The following is a 22,918-nucleotide window of genomic DNA, read 5'->3' on the forward strand; positions in this document are numbered from 1 at the left end:
AAAGTCTAGCATAGCAATGTTAATATAATTATTAAATTATGTATTGAAGAGTTGTTCTGCTAAATATAGTTTTTCTATCATACCTTGGCTTTACCATATGAAGTAAAGTCAGCAAATTTTGTAAGCAATGAAACAAGAAACAACTAAATGTGGACCTTTAGTCATGTACCCTTATAAAACTTTAGCTAATAACATAGAAAGAAATATAAAAAGTATAGTCATACCAGCTCCCTCCACAGTAAGTGATAGGTAACAGTTCAATGGACTATGCATAAAAAGTTCAATGGACTATGCATAAAACATCCCAGAATGTGTAGTCTTCTTGAAATACTGGTACATCAAACAGAAAGCTGAGAAGGCAGAGCAGAAGTAAGGCACAGTCTCAATTCATTCAACTCTTTGTTAGTCGGACACGAAATGTCAACATTCATTTCTTACAACATCAACTGATCTACTAGACAACCTTTCTTGATGGTTCCTAGGTAGAGTACTTCCTTTCCAACAATAGAAATTCAGCAATTTTTGTAAAATCCCATGTTTTGGGATACCTACACTCCTGTAAGATCCACACGGTTGATTATATATGCACCAGATACTTAGTCCTCAAAGCCTATTAATCCACTTTATTGCCAAAAGTGCTTACCTTATGTAAATTGAAAAATAAAAGTACAGATTTGACACTACACTAGCAAAAAGTGATTCAACAATTACATATACTTGCCCAATTTACAAGGAACAACCAACAGTAGTAGCTGAAGGAGACTTATCAGCAGGGGGGGGGGGTGAAAGAAGAGTATTCCTGACATTTCAAGAAAGATGAAAAAGGAAGCCAGCAAGACGATAAACCTCAGCAGATGCACCAATTCCAGACACAGTGATGCTGATAAACTGCAAGTTAAAATTTTATTTTAAGCTCAACAATAATAGGCTTTTTGTCAGTGTCCCAACACCAACTTCATCAGAAAAACAAACACATTCCAGCTTACACCTTAATAAAAAGCTCATAAATCACATGACTACTTAGCAATTAAGCCAATACATTCACAACACCTGCTCAAACCATTCCCTGAGGACTCAACCTTACTGAACAAGCAGTAAAAGGAATATCCATACATTTGTAAGCCATGCTGAAATAGATAAAAAAATAGATGAAGAAATTAAAATGGATGCAATCTACAAAAATAAATACAATAAAATTACCTAACCAAACTTCTTAATTTTAAAATACAAGAAATGGATAACATTCCATTTAAGCCTGGATAATGATAAGCTTCTAGTTTTAGCTGCCAAATTAATTCCTTTTGTTCTAAAAGTAAAGTATCTGGACCCCCCCTATTGGAAGGAACTATCTGATCAATGACTGAAAAAGTAAATTCATGACCCGGATATTCCTTAACATGCCTGGCAAGCGCATTCTCCATCTTCTCCTTTCTGATGGCATAAAGGTGTTCATAAAGGCATTCCTGAAGTTTCCTGTCAGTTTTTCCTATATAAAACACCGGGCATGAAGAGCACCTAGCCAAATATACCACATGTGAACTGGCACAGTTAAATCTACCCCTGATGGGGTATTTGGTCTCCCCAATACTAAAAAAGGTCCCTGCTTTAATAAACCTACAGTATTTACACATATTGCATTTGTACATCCCCCTAAAAGGGGCATGGTTCGATTTCATCTGTAGAATACTCTTCAGATTCAACCCCCTCCTAAACACCACCTTGGGTGTGATCTCAAACTGTGAGTTACCTTGCATGTCTAATCGTAAAATACTCCAATTTTTCTTTATGATGGAGGAAATATCCCCTGCATCAACATTGAAAGTTGTAATAAAACTGAAAAGGTAATTCACATGGGCTTGCATATGGGATGGCTCAGGGTTCTGGGGTGCTACATTATTGCCCACAATTGGTACGTAGAACCCATTCTTCCTCTTACCGCAAATTTCCTTGACCAATTCTGATATGAGATGGTCCGGGTATCCCCTGTTCAAAAAAAGGCCACGAATAAACTCACATTCTTCAAGGAAGTCGCTGAACTTAGACACCATCCTCGCCACCCTCACCAACTGCCCCTTTACTATCTACCTCTTCTGATGGAAGGGGTGACTGCTCTCAAAATGTAAATAACTGTTAGAAAAAGTTACTTTACGATGAATTTTGGCAGTAAAACAGCCTAGAGGGATATCCTTAAATAACTCCACATCTAAGTAAGAGATCCTCTCCATAGAAAAATTGAATGTAAATTTCAAAAAACTGGTGGAGGTATTAAAACTATCTAACAGTGTCTCAGCCACTTCCCTCTCCCCCTGTAGGATGATAAAAATATCATCCAAGAATCTAGTGCAAAGCAGGGTTTTCTCCTGGATGATAGGATTAGGGAAAACAAACTCTCTCTCCCAGTAAGTCATCACCAAATTGGCAACGCTGGTCCCACAAGGAGACCCCATAGGGACCCCTATTAATTGGTGGAACCAACGATTGTTAAAGGAAAAAAAATTACAGGTCAGAATGATGTCCAATAACTCCCTCATCATCAGAATGTCCCCAGCAGGTGCCTGTTTAATGGTCATGATAGCTTCAATCCATTCTAACGCTATGGAATGAGGGATAGAAGAGTACAAATCAATAACATCAATTGTCAAGAAATTACTCTCCCCTGTACAAGGAGTACGATTAACCCTCTCAAGAAATGACCAGGGGTCTTTAGAAATGTGGGACTCATTGGACACATACTTTTTCAAAATCGTGTCCACCTTCGCCCCAGCGTAAGTCACACTGCCCCTTGCACTCACCAATTGGCGCATGTGGGGGTCATGCACATTCTTATGAATCTTCGGATTGCCAAACAGGACAGGTATCCTGGGGTTAGAGGTACAGATATAGTTAGAAACTTCCACGTTAATGACTCCATTAATGAACAGGTCATTGAAATAAGTACAGACCCTGGTCACACTCTGATTCAACTCATTTTCGAAACCTCCCTATAGGTTTCAGATGCCAGAATATTTTCCATTCTCTGAATGTAATCTACCTCTTCCATCACTACCAGTCCTCCCCCCTTGTCTGGCTGCATAACCCTCACAGAAGAATTGGTTAACAATTCTAAAAGACACTTCTCATCTCTGTTGATATTATAAGGAACAATTCGTTTACATTTCAATAAATGACGAATGTCTAAGTCACACAGTCATTCAAAAATATAAAGAGAATGATGTAAAGGGGGATTAAATGTACTTGGAACGTGAAAATCCTTTGGCATCATGACCTGATTCCCAAAAATAAACTGGAAATTAAGCAGGGGATATTTCCTCCATGATAAAGAAAAACTGGAGTATTTTACGATTAGACATGCAAGGTAACTCACAGTTTGAGATCACAACCAAGGTGGTGTTTAGGAGGGGGTTGAATCTGAGGAGTATTCTACAGATGAAATTGAACCATGCCCCGGTTAGCGGTTAGGGGGATGTACAAATGCAATATGTGTAAATACTGTAGGTTTATTAAAGCAGGGACTTTTTTTAGTATTGGGGAGACCAAATACCCCCATCAGGGATAGATTTAACGGTGCCAGTTCACATGTGGTATATTTGGCTAGGTGCTCTTCATGCCCGGTGTTTTATATAGGAAAAACTGACAGGAAACTTCAGGAACGCCTTTATGAACACCTTTATGCCATCAAAAAAGAGAAGATGGAGAATGCGCTTGCCAGGCATGTTAAGAATACCCGGGTCATGAATTTACTTTTTCAGTCATTGATCAGATAGTTCCTTCCAATAGGGGGGGTCCAGATACGTTACTTTTAGAACAAAAGGAATTAATTTGGCAACTAAAACTAGAAGCTTATCATTATCCAGGCTTAAATGGAATGCTATCCATTTCTTGTATTTTAAAATTAAGAAGTTTGGTTAGGTAATTTTATTGTATTTATTTTTGTAGATTGCATCCATTTTAATTTCTTCATCTATTTTTTTATCTATTTCAGAATGGCTTACAAAAGTATGGATATTCCTTTTACTGCTTGTTCAGTAAGGTTGAGTCCTCAGGGAAGGGTTCGAGCAGGTGTTGTGAATGTATTGGCTTAATTGCTAAGTAGTCATGTGATTTATGAGCTTTTTATTAAGGTGTAAGCTGGAATGTGTTGTTTGTTTTTCTGATGAAGTTGGTGTGGGACACTGACGAAAAACCTATTATTGTTGAGCTTAAAATAAAATTTTAACTTGCAGTTTTATCAGCATCACTTTGTCTGGAATTGGTGCATCTGCTGAGGTTTATCATCTTGCCGGCTTCCTTTTTCAAGTTTTGTTTGTTTTGCGGCATTTCAGTTTTTTTGTGGATACCAAGAAAAATCTCAGGATCCTGAACAGATATATTCTTAACATATCAGATGACCAACAGGACAACTCATCTCCTTGTTCACTCCAAGGCACTGATGAATCCTAAGCAATACCACTATAGTGTCAAGAGCAAGTGGACTGCATAAAGCAACAAATCACATGCCAGAGTCACAGAGCATTTCCAAATGTGACCGGATTCTGACAGTCACAGCCAAAACAAAAATCCATGAAAGCTATAGGAGAAACAACCACAACAGTGATATTCTTGAAGCAAGCAGCGATGGCAACCACTCTCCCTGCACAGTGTACTCAGACTGTAGCATCTGCCAGTTGTTGTCAACTGACTCGTCCTTTGACATCTCTTAGCCAGTCTACAAACCATCTGCTTGACAGCAATACAACCTTCCCTCCCGAAAAGCAAATGAGACAAGCAGCTGGCATAGCTTGTGATGTTATGCACCTGCCTCAGATACATACCTGAGCTGCTGGTCTGCACTGGTAAAGAAGGGCCTTCAATCGTTTGGTTGTTGCCACAGTCAAGATAACCAGGAAAACTGATGGACTGGTTCATGGAGATCACCAAAAGCAAAGAAGTCAGCAATTATAGCTCTGAAATGTGCTGCTCAGAGGTGACAAGCCACCATGAAGAGAGTTTTCTAAAAAACAAATTTCAATGTCACTAAGCTACCAGACTCAAGCTCTAGATGGACAATCCTGGCTATCAGTCCCACAGAGGGATGTTATCTTGCCTTCTACAAAGGTTACAGATGGTAGAAGTTTTGGACAAATGCAACCTGACCACAGAATAACTCAGAACCACATCACGTGTACAAGATGCCTCAGACTCACCTAAATCTTGACTGACCAGGGTAGCAGGGGTATAATTCCAGCCAAATGAGAACCATTTCCACTTGAAATTAAATGTCTGAAATATCCTGGAAGCCTTCTGCTTGACAATCTCCTCTACGACCATGGAGAACAAATCTGGAAGAATAAGGGGTCTATACAGAAACCAAGACCTGTGGTCAAGCTGAATATTCCTCTCCTGCAAAATATGGTGGACATCCCTGGCAGGAACTAACAGTTCTTCATACACTGCAAGGGACTTTTAGAATATGAAATCATACCCTTCTCAGCCACCACAAAGTGATGAAATTGAGCTTTAGTCATTCTTCCACGAACTCTGTAATTAGACATGTAATCAGCAAGAAAGAGGCAACATGCACAGCAATCTCCAGTGCCACAGAAGGGAGAATGCATCCACTGCTGCCTCATCCTCCCTGTTCCATTCAGTTCTACAGAGAGCTAAAAAGGCTGATCTCCTGAGTGACCTACAAGTGGAAGAGACTGAACGGAAACTCCAAGACAGAAGTGGGGACCCATCACACACACTATCCACCAGCTCATTCACATACCTGGGGATCTAAACTACTGAGACAACCCGATAGCAAACTGCATGATGCATGATGGTGGGCTGCCAGATCTAGCAAGAGAAGGGGTAGGAGTGGCAGGAATGAGATCATAAAGGTCTTCACAAAAAATGGAACATCCTTACCCAAGATGCCAAAACCATGATCTCCTGGGCCTTCTTTAAGGGTAGGAATGAGTGACACTGGAGCATGTCCAACTCTACCCCAGTGAAGGAGTTCCACTGAGCTGAGGTCACAGCTGACTTCTACTTATGATCAACTTTAGTTAATGTCTCCCAAGAAGCATCCAAAGGGAGCAACAGGAGGCCCTTCTCTGGTAAAGCTTCAGCCACAACAGCCAATTGCAGCCCCCTGTGCTGGCAGTGATGACTTCAACAAATGGCTAAGCTTCTGGTGTCATTCAAAGGGGATCCAGTATCTGTCTGCCTGGGATGACATGGTCGACAGACCACGATAATTTTCCAGAGATGGCCTGTACCTGTCGCCCCTGGGATTCCAGATAATGGCTAAGGCTCTTGCCGACACTATAGTGCCTTTTTTAGGCAAGGTTCAAATGACAAATTCACCACCGTAACAGGAGCAGGCAAGCAAAAACTGAGGGTAATGCTACTCAATGCTGGAAGTCTAAATCTCAAAATGCACTCACTCAAGGCAATCTTTAAAATGGAGAACATTTATATCTGTGCAGTGACTGAGACCTGGTTCAAGGCTCTAGAAAGCACCCCTGCATTACCAGGCTATAACTCATACCACACTTTTCGGCCATCTAACCTGGACCAGAACACCAAAGGCAAAGATGTGTCCATATTCATTAAGGATATTCACACCTCCAGGTTAGTTGTGCAGCATAATGCATCCGAGGTTATCCAAGTGCAACTAACTCTGGGCAAAACTGCAATCCAAATTGTAGCTTGCTACAGATCCCCCACCATGCCCCAGAATTCCCACTCCTCTTTTCTTGATATACTGGAAAATATTAGGGTTCAACCAAACACCCTAATAATGGGAGATTTTCAACTACCCCACCATTAACTGGGAAAACCACTCACGTACCAACTCCTTTGCTCAATGCTTTCTGGAATTCATAAATTGCAATGCCCTGGATCAACTTAAACACACCCCCGCCAGGGGCAACAATATCCTAGACCTAGTCATTACCAACATGAGTGACCGGTGTTCCACACCTGAAGTCATCTCCTCGTTGGTCAGATCTGACCATAAGCTAATAACCCTAGATATCCACATCCCACCCCCACCCACCATTAAGGAAACCACAGTAAAAAATTTCTCCAAAGCCAACTTCATGCTTCTTAAGACAGAAGTAGCAAACTTCACGACACCCATGCAGATGGACAATACAGTTATGACTGCTGAATCCTACACAAATACACCCTATAAGCACTGACACAAGTGCATGGATCGTGCTATCCCAAACAGAACCAAAACGCTATCCTCCAAAAAAAAAGGAAGACAATCTGGAATCCCCTGCCACAAACAAACTCTACAACAGAAGGAAGAAACTGTTGCAAAAGAGAGTAAAATCCCATGAGTGGAGGAGCTCCCTGGTCAGCCTCAGTAAGAAGCAGAGATCCCTTATAAGATCCTCCAAAGCTACCTACAAAAACAAAATCGCCACTGATTCCAAGGGCAACCACAAAGCATTCTATAGCTAGGTCAAGAATCTCAATGGCAACACCCAGATCTGCTCTGAGTTACAGCACAACGGCATGAAAATTACAGAACCAACTGATATTGACAACATCCTGGCAGATAGGTTTAGTGCTAACTTTACCCCCCTCTCACCCCCTAAAGGGCCCATATCTATACAGGAAGAATGCAGAGTCCCTGTAATCACATCTATGCAGGTAAAAGCTGCACTCTCTAAAATAAGAAACACAGCATACATGGGACTGGACAACATCCCAGGCTGCGTTTTACAAGAACTTCAGAATGAACTGGCTCCCCACCTAAGCACCATGTTCAGTCATAGTCTCACGTCAGGCTTTGTGCCCAAATGAATGGCGCACAGCAACAGTTATCCCACTCCACAAAGGGGGAGCCACCACTGATCCTGTGAACTATCGCCCTATTAGCCTGATGAGCCTGGTCTGCAAGGCCATGGAACGTATGACCATGGAACTCATAAGCAAAGACCTTGGTAACCTCCAAACTCCAGACCCCACCCAGTTCATGTTTCTGTAAGGCAGATCATGGCTTCTAAACCTAATCGACTTCTTTGAGACAGTCACCAAAGCCGTAGAGGAGGGTAAGGTGGTTCACACAGCCTATCTTGACCTCGCCAAGGCTTTCAACACCATCCCCCATTCTGGAATTATAGCTAATACTCACTAAACTAGGTATAAATCCCTATGCCACAAGATGGGTTGTCAACGTTCTCACTGACAGAACCCATATTGTAAAAGTTGCAGACTCCAAATCTGACTTCAAACCACTGACAAGTGGAGTACCACAGGGTTCAGTCCTGGGACCTCTACTGTTTGGTATCTACTTCTCTGAAGTACAGGCTAACACATAAGGCCTCTGGCTAACGAAGTTTGCAGATGGCTGCAAACTAGGAGCCATAGTAGAGTCCCCAAATTATGTGGACATCCTACAGAAGGGCCTCACTGAGACAGATGCCTGGCATCAAAGGCATGGCATCAAGCTCAATGCCAAAAAGTGCATTGTCATCCCCTTTGGTAAAAACTCTGTACCCATGAACTACCACATAAACGGCAGTCTACTTAATGCTGAATGTGTGACAAGAGACCTTGGGACCCAGGTGGACAGTAGTCTCTCCTTTGATAATCACATTGCCACAGTAATCAGGAAATCCTTCTATGTGGCACACCTCATCACAAAACGGTTCCCATCCAGGAAGAGAGAGGTCATTGTTCCCCATTACTTGGCACTCATTAGACCCATTATAGAGTACACCGCCCCTTTTGGAATGTACCTCACAAGACATCTGCAGCACCTGGAAAGGCCATAGAAGTACCTTACAAAGAGGATTACTGCCCTCAAACAGATGCCCTATACTGACAGTCTCAAAAACCTCCAGCTTTACTCTGTAGCATATTGCCTACTCCGAGGAGATCTCTGCCTAACATATAAAGCTATGTTAAACCCAGAGCTGTTGGACATGCTACACCTAAAAAATCCCAATCCCTCCGAGCTACATGCTCTAGGGACCTAAACCTTGTAACCACAATAAACAGGACATGCTGGAGGGATAGATTCCAGTCCCAGAGACATCCTATACTCTGGAACCAGCTACCCATCTATGTCAAGCAAAGTTCCTCATTAGCATTCTTCAGGAAAAATCTTGATGAGTGGATGGAAAATAGGAAATACACCCCAGGGATCACTTCTGTGGCTCTGCTCAACAGGGCACAGGAAATTAACTTTCTTGGGTGGCGTAAGCCAGGTAACCTTGTTGGCTAGGCTCACTTAGGCCCTTGGGCCGATAGCCTAGTACCTACCTATAAACCTATGACAAATCAAAGCAAACAGAAGACTCCTATGTGGATCTCAAATGCTGATGTGCCAAAGATGTCCATCATGTCCAGTGATACCATCCAAGCACCCTGTAGAAGCAATGGCATGATCTGCAGTACAATACATATCTATTTTATTCTCTTATTTATTTTCCATGGTAGAATAATGGCTCTAATAGGACCACTTTCAGATTCAGCCAGAGGAAACAAAGTTGCACAGACAGGAAAAATAATCAGGAGGACTGGTTATATAGATGAAAATGACTGACACAATTACAGAGGCTGTTGTATATGACATGTTGGTTGAAGTCAAGTTCTAAACCAAACAAAAAACATCCATTTAACTTGGGAGCAAAATATGCGGAAATAAAACATGCACTTTTCTTCCAGTATCAGTATACCACCTCTGGTCATTTTAAGCAGTCATCTGGGCCTGACGCAAGAGTTCTGCAAAAACAGACTAATCCACCAACAAAGCCCTTTCTGGAAGAGGGCTGAACAGCTCCAGCATATAGTTAAAGATGCTCATATCCAGAATGCAGTGGTCCGTCCTAACAGTTCTTCAGACTAGGGTGAATTTGGAAAACCACTCCTCACAGAAATTCCCAAAATGGAATGAGGACTACAGTTGGCTATCAGGTTGGGAGGACACTATATGAGGCGTGATGGTGGGTTGCCTGATCTAGCAGGGGAAGGGGTAGGAATGGCAAGAATGATATCATAAAGGCCCTCCACAAAAGTGAAGGTCTGTTTCCTTCTTAGAAGGAACATGAGCAAGCTCCATGTGGGCTAAGCAAAGAGCACCCCCCCCCCCACAGTGTATATGTCCAGGACCTTGCTCTCAAATTCCTCTTTGAGAGAGAACAATCCCAGCCACACCATTATGCAGTGGGAAGTGTGGCCCTAATTAAACTGTTAGCAAAATCAAAACTGCAATACAGTACAAATATCCCACCATATCCCAGGATACAGTCAAAATTCCCAAAGCTACTCCATGAGTCCAGACTCAATGAGGTATTTGAGCTTCGCCTGCACTATCTTAACAAGCAGAGAATGGAACTGGGACACATGAGGTTTGCAGATAAGGGCTCATACCGGATTAAGACTCAGACACTATTCGACTTGTGGCATGACGTTAAAATGCTGTGGTCTTGGGTACTGCCTTTGACAAAGAGGTCACAACTCAAATATCAATGGAATGGTTAGTATGTTCACCTGCTCACTCAAGTTAGTGGCTTGCTAAGTGTCTCAGACATTTTCAGAGCCAACAGTGGTGACTCTAGGTACCTCTAAACTGTCTTGACAATGTTCTAAATAACTGGCTCAAAAGGTGTGAAGGCATATGGCTTCTCAAGCTTTTTCTCCAGCAGTCTAACAGATTTTTTTGAAGAGAAGTAAGGAACAATGGGCCCAAAGCCAGTCCAAGCTATGCTTCATTTGCTGATATTATCTGGCAAAAGATATGGACACCAGACTGCACTCATTATCCTTGTCCACCACTGAAACAGTAGCCTCAACATTGTTGGAAGCCTTGTAAGACTTAGAGGATGGCAGAATACCTATATCACCCTTATCTGGAAGTGTACTCTCATGAGGGACAGCAGTATGTGATGGACCAGTACTGGGGGAAATGAAACTGGAAGTAATGCACAAGTTAGCCAAAAGCAGCGAGTTAGGGAAAGACTTGCACCCAAACTAGCATGTGCTAAGCCAAGCTTCCTAATGTACAGTCCCACCATAACAAATCAAGTGTTTTAATCAGAAGACGAATATCTGTTTGATGTCCACATTCAAAAAAGCTAGCCTTGATGTGGAAAGACCAGATGGGCCTGCCTTAACATGAACCTGCTGGCCCACATGGGTCTGGGGCTGTAACCAAAAGTACAGTCCCAAGTAACTTGAATCTGTGACCATATGACTCAAGGGACCCATCTCCAGCCAATTATTCAAAGGTGGCATGGCACAAGAACATTGGGGATACTACCCTTCCCTCACGGTTGGAGTTGACTATACCCAATCTCAAAGTCCTTAAGTGAAACAGAGAACTACTCAAGGTCTCAACCCTCTGTAATCAAAGGCAAGCTCACAACATGAGAGTTTCTAAAGTTCTGGGTCCGGATCTGGTCTCCAAGTACTTGTCTTTGTGGCAATGTTTCAACTTGTGCCTGAGACTTTGAGGAAGATCTTCGAGCCAGTACCCATGTGAACATCGGGGATTTTTCTTGAGATAAGAGGTGGGAGGGAAAACGGTATTATACAACCTCTGGAAATAATCCTCTGCACTCAAGCATCATTTATGTCTAGCCAGGCTCTGGTGCAGGATTAATAGACTCCCAACTGTCCCCAGAGATAGAAAACTGGGCCTCCTTTTCAGGACCACTGGTAGGGTCTGTCAAAGAGAGAATTTCTGGACCCCTGGTTTTGCAGGCCACCTCTGCCATGTGGCAGCGTCGACCACTGGAGTTCCCTCTTTTGCCCCTGGGATTTCTTGAACCACATCTTCCAGCCACCCGATTCCTAGGAAAAGGATCTTTGAGGTGTCAAGAAATGTACGTCCATGGCAGATAGGGTCTTTCCATCAGTCTTACACCTGGATAATTTGTCCTTCACTTTGGGGCCAAACAAAGAAATGCCATCAAAAGGAGCATTGATAAACACAGACTTGAAGTACTCCACAAAATCACATAAGTGCATTCAGGCATATCTCCTGGATGGAAATGCCTGAACCAGTTTCCCTTGAGGTTCTTTCGGCTGCATGGAAATGAGCCTCATGAAACAATTTTAAACAGATTGCAGGGTAGCCAACTGAGAAGTTACAGGTGATTGGACCTCTGCAGAAATGGATCCTGAGAGGGTATTTGAGAGTTCCTTAATCAAATCCCTCTGTAATCTTGTAAAATGTGCCAAATAATTCAGCAACCTTAAGGTGAAGGTTGCTGAAGCACAAACACTTCCCAAGCCTGGCTATTGCCCTAGACTCCCTGTTGGGGGATGCACAGTGAAACACTCCTCTGCAAGTTCCTTTTTAGTAGCCTCCGCCATGACCATGGCATCGAAAGGCACCCCTTTACCCCAAAACTGCTTATCCAAAGGTGGTGCCATAATCTTGTACAGTCTCCTAAGTATCGGTTTAACTGTGTTGGGTTCCTCCACGCCCGCCGACAGACTAACTCAATAAGCTCGTTGGTGGCCTCAGTAACCCAGGAGGTAGATGGGCCAGTACCGAAAGCCTCCAGAAATACACACTCCCCAGATGAAGGGTTGCTAGGAGTCCAGACACCTCTCTGCTTTATGATCTCAAGGATGTCTTCAAAGGAGACATCTTCAGGAGGTGACCTTGGGGACCCTTCAACTTCATCGAAGTCTGTATCTTGTGTGACTGACTCCTCTGGGGAGTCCATGTTTCCTCTTATATGTCTTCTTCCTACAGACCTCCTCAGTGGGATGCTCTGGGGAGGTATCAGAAGAAATTGAGTTACCCTGCTAGGAAGCCCGGGAGTCTCAGACTGGCTGTCCCTGTGGCAAAGACTGATGAGGCTCTGAGAACAGGGACATCAAGGTAGAAGGCTGAAGATCCAAGGGGGTTGGATCTGTCTGTTCTGCAGAGGCAGACAAAACCCTCTTCACAGCTTCGAAGGCAGACCTCCCAGGAGACAGATAAAACCTTGGATCTGAAAAGACAAGCTTTTGGACTGCTGTCCTCCCCCGCTCCAAAAAGCAAATCTTCCTGAGGTGGAAGCTGGAGCTGAGCAATCCAGTGCCGAGGCTTCGAGGTGCAGAGACGGCTCCAACAACTTTGGAGTAGACTGCAACACCTCAGATCTAACAGGGAAGCTTTGCTCTGAGAGCTCTCTGGATCTGACTGAACCAAAGCACTGAGAGCAAGCTTCAGAATCAAAGATATTGCTATCTTCAGATCTTAGCCAGATGGAGCAAGACAGCTCATTTCCAAGAACTCTGAGACAGTTGATGGAATCAGAGGAGAAACTTGTTAATGTGTGGTCGAAGAATGGACCTCATGACCCGAAGGGGTAGGAGCCGGTAAGACACCAATCTGACTCTGCTCTAAGAGGATCTTCCGCACCACTCTTTCTACACCTTCTTCTGTCAAACTTCTGAAAGAATGAGTGGAAACAATAGAGGGGGGCCTGGGTTGGTGATGCTCCAAGAAAGGTGAAAGCCCCCTTGAGGGCACTGGATCCACAGAAGGTAAGTATCTTGTTTTGGGTAAATGAATAACACATGAACCGTTAGGAATGGAAGCAGACGTATCCAATACCTTTTTTGTCAGATCCGAGGAAGTCGGGTCCATCAATAATTTTCTTTTTTGGATCAGAAGGTGAGGTCAGATCCATCTTGGCTCTTTTCTTGGATGGCTCTGAAACCATAGAAGATGTAGAAGGTTACGGAGTTTTTGAATGTTTAGTTTTGGGAGACTGATCTCCAATATAGCCTATCCAAAGGCAGACGGTAACAAACCTTTTAAAATGAGCTTTTTTCCCCTGTCTACAAGCACCCTAGGGTTGAATCCATGGCATATGGAACAATCTTCCCAAAGATGCAACAGTCCCAGGAAGTACACACACAGACACACAGAGTGGGCATTAGACATGGGAAGTTTTTTGCCCACACTTTAAGCATTTCTTAACCCCAACAGAGGCTTTTTGTGCCACAACAAAAAAACTATAAAAGAAAAGGCAAATACAAGTAAGAACAGATTTTTTATATATATATATATATATATATATATATATATATATATATATATATATATATATATATATATATATCAGGAGAGACAGAAGAAGAAACAGAAAAACTAACAGCAATTGTAGCAAAAGGGAGCTACACCAAGTGTAGAAAGAAAGTAAATAAACACTAACAACAGTATTTAAGAGGTACGCACTGCATAATAGTGTAAGGGATAACAAAAAAAAAACTAAGAATTCAAGAGAAATTTGAAAATATCTAGATCTGAGAACTGTAATAATAACAGTTAACTGACAAAAGCTTGAGGGCTATGGTCAACCACACGTTTTCACGTAAAGCAGTAAACAAGATCTGAGGTAACTTGGTGTTGGTGCATTATGGATAAGGGACAAGCTCGAGTGTTGTGGTTGCCATGAGCTTTAGCAACGGCAGAGTCGGATCTGAGGGATCGGATACAAACCCATCAGCTGATGGAAGAATGAAAATTGGCATCTCACATCTGTCTTTTACATTTTTTTCAATCTATTGGGATCAAGGTTTGTCTTGGTTGATCATTTGTGGATCAACACTGTGTATTTTTTTATTGAAGATTAGCCTTCCATATATGTGTTATGTGTATGTGTACATACAACTCATGTACATTGTATTATGCAATATAGAAGCTTCCAACTATGACTTTATTAGAAGTAATTCTTACCTTGATCTTTCATTCTGCAGAGCTTCCAGTGCATCTGTTCGTGATTTCAACAACTGGTCTGCTTCATCAAGCCTCACTTTAAGAATAGCTAGCTGAGAATCCTTAGCTGCAACTGCTTCCAGCAAATCATCAACCTGAGCCCGAAGTTCTCGTGTGTGACGATCAGTCATAACGTTCTCTGAATTCCACTTGTCTAATCTCTCTCGTGCTTTGTTAAGTTCTGGTTTAAAATATACATTATAAAGCATTTTAGAAACATTCTATTTGGAAATTGAATCCATTATGTACTTCTGGAAAATATTTCTTATAGTTTATTAGAACATCGCAGGCCCCTAGTTAATAATTAGTATATTTAACATTTCTTACTTTGACAATATCATATAAACAATGCACGAGCCCAGATTTGCTAACTAACTACTAGTATCACAGAAGGTAAGTTTTTTTTTAAAAATCTGTTCCATTTTTAAAATGCAATTACATTTTCCCCGGTTAATAAAAATACTTTCTACACTACGTTGTGCGGAAGAACTGAATTTCCACAAAATCACTTCTAACCACAGGTACACTTCTGAAGTTTTCTTTATTTATAGAGGTTTGGAGTTATAAGACTGGCAAGTTAACACTTTGACTAACTTAATCCAGATACTCAGAATAGCAAACAATTTGTGGTCGTCTTACATTTGCCCTGAGAAGAGAAATTTTTCACTTTTGGTAAAACGCTGCAGAAGGCTTTTAAAATATTAAAAAGAAACACCTAAAATACATCACAACTTTATGACAATGAAACCAACACCACCGTTAGGCTTCATAAAAAACACAAGTAAAGTATGCAAATAATGTCCAAAAACTAAGAGATGGTGTTGCTTGCTTCTGTGTACTATACGTCTGTATGGATACTTGGAGACTGGGATTTTACTGGAACTTTAAGACAATGAATTCACTCAACATTTTTTCTCTCTCACAAACTGCTGCAGAAATAATTCAAAATGCATACAATTCAAGATTTTTTAATGGTCAGTTTAACACAACTTAAAGTAACAGCATACTTTACACAGAATATCAATCAAAGGGTCAATTTACATGATTTTAAATTGCCATATAGCAGAGCTCACAGTAAACTTTATCCAGCGTTACTAATCTGGAACTAACCAGTGCAACAGCATTATCTGGCTTCTGTCATTGTTCTCTCCAATGTTAATGGTAGCAAAAAATAAAAAAAAAAATCAAGGTAACTCGATGCTTTACATGATTCACCACACGTGGCAAACTAACGAGGCAATCTCAGCCTTTACACTCATTATGTTTACAACTACTTGTCAAACAACTTCTGAGCAATAAAAAAATCATAGTAATGACCTTTGAAAATTACTGCAGAAGATCAGAAAGATGAGCATTTCCTTATTTTTCAAGATGTAATATTTTCATGAATTAGACCTTATACAGTAACTTTCGCACTTTCGGCTTTTCCCGGTTAGGAGTTGCCGCAGCATATCACCTTGTCTGCTCATGATTGGCAGTGGTGTTTTTACGGTGTCGAGTTGCCAGCCCGGCGACCAACCTTCCACAGAAGGCACACACGCATGCACGCACTCACGCCTAGGGCAGACCTTACACAGTAACTGATAATTAATATTTATACAGTACAGGCTTGATAGTTGCTTAATAAAGAATAGTTGTGTAAAATCTTACCATAACCATAGATGTCCTTCTCTTCCATGTTGCAGTATTCTTGGTGTGGGATTTCCTCCCTTCGGGCGACCCATACGTGGGCTCCTATACAAAAGCTTCAGCTTGGCTGTTGCAGCTGCGTGCGACATCACACGTAGGGCCATAAACCAGGGAACCTGTGTGTGACGTCTGCATGCACAATCCTCAGAACTTGAAGCTAAGCAATGGCCCAACAGGATAGGCTGCCAAAGGTGACATGTATAATGCCCTGGGTCTCTTCTGTAATGGTGAGAGGCATCAGGGAGCAAATAGACAGGTAGAGTCTGGGAGGGGGAATGGTGAGTGGGAAGGAATACTGCAACATGAAAGAGAAGGACATCTATGGTTATGGTAAGATTTTACACAACTTTTCTATGTCCTTCTATTCCTATGTTGCAGTATTCTTGGTGTGGGAGAGTACCAAAGCTTAGTTTGATGAAAGTGTGGCGGATGCAGAAAATGATTCCACAAAGCCTTGTAGGATTGCCCTGGCAAATCCTGCGTGTGCCTTGAAAATTTGGTCCCATCTGTAATGTTTGGCTTCCATAATGGAAGTTGTGCCCATGCCTTTTTGGAAGGCCTTGGAAGTGGCCACTGCTCTTGTGGAATGTGCTTTAACCCCAACTGGAGGGGGTTTTCCGTGGTGCGAGTAACAGAAAATGATTGCCATTCTAATCCAGGATGCAATGGTCTGTTTAGTGACTGCCTTGCCCAATGCCGTGGAGTGGAAAGATACAAAGAGTTTTTTGGCTTTCCTAATGTCTTTAGTCTTGTCCAGGTAAAATCTCAGTTGCCTGAGGACATCTAGTGAATGGAGTATCCTCTCTCCTTGGTTAGACAGAGAGGGAAAAAAATGGGTAGGTGAATGGATTGATTTAGAGATAAGTAACTGACTACCTTGGGCATGAAGAAAGGGTTAGTCCTCAGAGCGACCCTGTCCCTATAAAAAATGGTGTAAAGTGAGCATGCCATTAAGGCTTGCAGCTCGGAAACCCTTCTGGCAGAGGTAATAGCCACTAACAGTACTGTTTTCCAAGTACAAAACTGTAGAGAGGCTGTATTAGCTGGTTCGAAGGGGGGGGCTGGGTGAGTTTTTCCAGAATGACGTTCAGGTCCCATGGAGGAGGAATAAGCTTATTAGGTGGTCTGATGTGCAAGACGCCTTTAAGGAAGAGTTTCACATGTAGCCTGGCTAACAAGGGAGGATCTAAAGGTAAGCAGGCTGATAATGCGGAGAGGTGCACTTTCACTGATGAACAGGAAACTCCACCCTTTATAAGCTGACACATATACGAGAGGACTACTGGGGTGTCAGCCTCATAAGGGTCCCTTTCCTGTCCCAGACACCACTGAGTAAATCTTTCCCATTTAGCAAGGTGCGATTTTTAGTAGTGGGTTTCCTGGCCTCCCTCAGGACTGACAGCACGTCCTCTGAGTAGTGGTGTCTGAATGGGGTTAGTAATTTATCACCCAGAGAGTCAGGGATAGCATTTGTAAGTGTGGGTGTAGCAGAGTTCCTTTGTCTTGTGTCAGAAGGTCCACCTTGAGGGGTAACTTGCAGTGATTGCCCTTGGCTAAATTGTATAGAAGGGGGAACCAGTGCTGCCTTGGCCAGTAGGGAGTCACTAGCAAGATTTTTGGTTTGTCCTTCCTGATTTTCAGAAGGACTTTCTGAATCAGAGGGAAGGGGGGGAAGGCGTACAGGAACTTTCCCTCCCAGTTGAAACTGAAGGTGTCTACTCTCCAGGTTTGGGGGGAGTAAGTCTTTGTGCAGAAGGTCTGCAGTTGCCTGTTCTGGGGGGAGGCAAACAGGTCTACTTGTGGAGTGCCCCACCGGTGGACTATGTCTAGGAAGACCAGCCTGTCCAGCATCCATTCGTGTTAAGGAGAGTATATTCTGCTCAGGAGGTCTGCCTGCTTGTTGTCCTGCAAAGGGATGTAGCTGGCTTGCAGGGATATGTTGTGCTGGGATGCTAGGTCCCAAATTAGTAGGGCTAGCCTGCACAATTGGTATGCCTTGGTACCTCCCTGTTTGTTGATGTACCACATTACAGTGGTGTTGTCCATCACTATCATAAGAGGACCTGGTAGCAGTAGGGATAAGAAGGTTTGCAGAGCTAAAAGAACTGCTGTCATCTCCTTTAAATTGATGTGTTTGGTTTTCATGGGAGGTTGCCACTAGGCTTGGACTCTGCAAGAGTGCAAGGTGGCTCCCCAACCTGAGTCTGAGGCATCTGTATGCAATATTTGTATGGGTTGGGGAGGTTGCAGTGGAAGGCCCGGGTTTAGTTGTACTTGCTTGATCCACCAAATGATTTCCTTCTTTAAACAGAGAAGAAGGGGAATAACTTGTTCCAAGTGATTCTGGTGTTGTGACCAGATATTTATGAGGTACCATTGCAGTTTTCGCATATGCATTCTGGCCAATGGTTGCTGCCATCAATCCCAGGAGTCGAAAGAATTGCCTTGCAGTGACTGTCTGGGAGAACAAGACTTCCTGGAAGTGGAAAGCTAGAGATACAACCTTGTCCTGTGGGAGAAAGGCTTTCATTCGGTCTGTATTGATTCTGCAACCTAGGAATATCTTGTCCTTGTCTGGGTTCAGGGAAGACTTCTTGAGGTTTGGGGTGAACCCTAGGCTTTGTAGAAGGGACATAGTGAAGTGTAGATGTCTTAAGAGGGAATCTTCTGACTGTGCCCGGATAAGGATGTTGTCCAGATATGGGTAAATCTGGATTCCTTGGGTCCTGCAGAAGGCAATGGCTGGGGCTAGGCACTTTGTAAACACTCTTGGGGCTGGATAATCCAAAGGACAAGGCCGTAAACTGGAAGTGCGATGATGGGCCAGAGAAACACAGGAAACATCTGGCCCTGATAGGAATGTGCAGGGTAAGCATCTTTTAGGTCCAAGGTGACTATGAAGACCAAGAGAGTGGGCAGTAACAGCATTTTGAAGGATGGTACCTGCAGATAAAGGGTTTAGGAAGGAGAGATCCAAAATGGGTCTCCAGGGTCCGTCCTTTCGAGGGACCAGGAACAGACAGGAGTAGAATCCCTTTCCTTCTTGCCCTGTGGGAACAAGCTCTATTGTGCCTTGTTGTTGCAGGTCTGACAAAATTTGTGGAAGAAGATAGCATTTTTTTTGGGGGGGGGGGTGGAAAGCCTTTCCAGGGGGGAATTTGTTTCCAGGATAGGAAGTATCCTTTTTAAATAATGTTTAATACCCACTGGTCTGTGATGATTTTCTGCCAGAAGGGGAAACAGTGGGTAAGGCGAGCTAAGAAGGGCAGATGAGCAAGGCAGTCACACATTCTTGGGACCTCCCCTGTCCTGAAAGGGCTGTCTACGTTGAGGAGGTGGGCTAGTGGGCCTGGATGAGGAATGTCTTCTAGTTCATCTTCTGGGTCTGGAGGAGGAGGCAGAAAAATGCGGGTTACGCCTAACAAAGATAGTCTTAGCTGGGTAGTTCATATAAAATTTGGGTATAGGGGATACCAGGAGATGTTTAAAAACCTGTAACTCATTGCTTTTTTCTTGCAGATTCTTAAATAGGTCTGCAGATTGCTTTCCAAAGAAAGTTGTGATCCAGGGGAGCATCCAAGATTTTGGACTTGAAGTCCTCTGGCAGATTTTGTAGTCTAAGCCAAGAATATCTCCTAAGGACAGATGCTGATGCTGCAGAGCGAGCAGAAGCTTCTGCAGCATCATAGCTGCATGTTATAGTGTGTCTAGCCACTTGCAGTGCTAAGGACAATTTGGAGGAGATATCAGTTTTAATGGGACTATCAGGAATAGAAGCCAACATAGAGGTGGCTTGGGACACTAAGTCCAGGGCATACTTGGTCATGTGTGTTTGATAGTTAATGGCTCTGAAGGCCAAAGTGGAGGAAGTGTACACCTTCTTGCCTATCCTCTCCATGGATTTGCTATTTTCACCTGTGGGCAATAGGGAGGCAGAAGGTAACAACCTAGACTGTTTATCAGGGGCAGTGGCAATCACTGCTGGGTCTGCTAAAGGTGGCTTTATGAGGAATTTATGTTCCTCTGGCACCTTGTAAAAACGGTCTGGGTGTTTAGGTTCCGGGGTTGTGAGTCAGGAGTTCTAGAAGCTGCAGAAAGTGCATCCAAGTATGCAGGAAGAACAGGGGGAACAGCTGAAGGGGTTGGGGACTCCACTTGCAGCAGTTCAAAGTATCTTTTTTGGGTGTCTGCCATCTGGGAAGTATCCCATTTGAAGTGGTCTTTCATTTTGGAGATGGTTTGGCGATGGTTTCACCAAATGTAATGTCTTCAGGTGGAGAATCCCCTTCCACAGAATCCTCATCAGGAGAGTAATATTCCTTGGGAGATGCAATCTGGGATGCATAAGAGATGGATTCATCTGAGGAAGAGTAGATAGATTCATGTTCTTCTTCCTCAGGGAGGGGAGCCATAGGAATAGAAGAAGCAGAGGTAGGCCTAGGGCTTAGCTGAGGCAATTTAGTTGGGGGTGAGGCAGAAGACCTAAGGGCCATAAAGGCCTGCATAAGAGAGGAGGTGAAGACCTCCCAATCTGGAGAGGCTTCAGAAGCAGGTGAAAAAGGTTTAGTTTTCTGCTTCTTTCTGGTTGGAGTCGGTCTAGAGCTGGGTTTGGATCCCGGTCGAAGAAACTCCCAAATCTGGTTCCCCCTCGACATCGACAGGCGTCGGTGTCTGAGAAAGCTCTGTGGACATGCCGGATGTCAGCTGTGCAGCGGCCTCCAAGAGGGAGGTCGATGGAGGCGACAGATCTGCAGAACGATCCTCAATTCCTACATCGGTAGTTAGCGGGGTGTCCGGGTGCGAAGCGGCAGGCAATGAAGGCCTAGGCATCTTGGCCTTCTTACATGGAGGTTCTTGGGTGGCCTCCGAAGCAGGATCCATCCGGAGAGCCAGCCGTTTGAGACGTTGGTTTTCTAAATAACGGTTTAGAGCTGCCAGACGGCTATGTAAGGTCTTAGGTTTCTGATTTGTACAGCTGCTTTTGCCTTGTAGCGTTTATTTGTACACGTGCTTTTCACTAATGTTAAAGCAGTTTGAAACGTGCAATTTAATGTTTATGCCTTCCTATGTCTCTTACCAAAACTAAGACTATTTTAAACTAACGACAATAACCTTCTTTCATTATCTCTACTTTAGACAGCCCCCCAAGCTAATAACACTCCGCGGGCTCCCCAACATACCGCCGCCGACCTGAGAAGACCACTCCAAGTGCGAATGCACTACAAAGATTTAACCATCTGTGATTGACTGTAAAACAAAACACCTAATAGTTGCTCAAGGTAATGAACCGCCCAACCTAAAAGTGTTTTATACACTTACTTTCTACGAAACAGAACTTACTTTATATTAAAATCATAAATAAAGTATATATAAACCATACGGTCACCTTAAGACCTAAGGAAATCCCTGTGGTGTAATCCCCGCTCCGCCCTCGCTCCGCTCGGGCTCGCTCCGCGCCCCTCCCTGCCCCCTATTCCCACCCGCCCCCACTACCTCTACATTTATTGGTCGTTAAGCCCATCCCCCTTACCACCATCCAATTACAACTGTCCCTCACCCTGTACCACTCCCTTCCACTTCTCCACCAGTCTTCACTACAAAGTCTACTCCTCCAGTCCGCCCACCCCTTTTTCCCTCCCACTGTCACTCCCTCCTCCCTCCTCCTTGCTCTGTTACACACCAATTTGCAGCAAGGTAGTTCCCCCAGCTAATACCACTTACCAACCCCCCCCCTCACCATGGATAAAAACGCTCTTAGTACCTTCCCCCTCACAATATTACTACTTATCTTATCCTATCTGGTAACTAGGTACGAAACCCTAGACCCAGCAGGCACCTACTTCCTAATGGTCAGACCTCCCTGCACTCCCATGACACCTCCAATGTCATTCAACCCTCTCATCACCCTGCTATTAATGCGTGCTCCAACAGTATCCACCCTACTCTCTGGTACCCGAAAATATCCTCAACAAGGGAACATCTTAAACTACTAATGAAACTCCAAAGAATACTTGATTATTTAAAAAAATCCATAACAAAAGATGGTGATATCCACCCTAACCCAGGCCCCACCATTAACATTGACCCAAACCCTGAATGCTGCTAGTAGCCTAGCAGGCTCCCTACGTATGCTTCACCTTAACCTAAGAAGTATTAATAACAAAGTACACAACTTGCATGCTCTGCTTGCAACCCACTCCCCTGACATCATGTGTCTCTCAGAAACTTGGCTCAAACCCAGCACTAAGGATGAGGAAGTCATCCCACCTGGGTATAATATCCTCAGAGCCGACAGAACTACTAGAAAGGGTGGTGGAATAGCTGTCATGTTCAAGAACTCCTTGAATATCACTAGGAATCCACTCCAACCTCCAAAGTCCATAACCAGGAATTGCTTGCTCTAAAGCTATCCCTAAACAACCAAAAAGTATTAATCTCATAGTCATCTATTTCCTCCAGGCAACAATGCTGAATACTTAGAACAAACTCTTAGTTGGCTTTCCACCTTCTATCCCCAGGAAA

At 43.3% G+C, this 22,918-nt stretch overlaps 1 protein-coding gene across 1 annotated transcript in view; it reads right to left on the reverse strand.

Annotated features, from left to right (window-relative positions):
- Positions 1–22,918, reverse strand: part of GOLGA5 (golgin A5) — a 933,889-nt gene that overhangs the window by 746,925 nt on the left and 164,046 nt on the right. The window contains exon 4 of the mRNA XM_044074573.1: positions 14,669–14,888. Within this exon, the coding sequence (XP_043930508.1) occupies positions 14,669–14,888 (220 nt within the window). The remainder of the gene's footprint in view (positions 1–14,668; positions 14,889–22,918) is intronic.

Source organism: Protopterus annectens, chromosome 6.part0 (assembly GCF_019279795.1).
Source record: "Protopterus annectens isolate FY-2018-M chromosome 6.part0, PAN1.0, whole genome shotgun sequence".
NCBI lineage: Eukaryota > Metazoa > Chordata > Ceratodontiformes > Protopteridae > Protopterus > Protopterus annectens.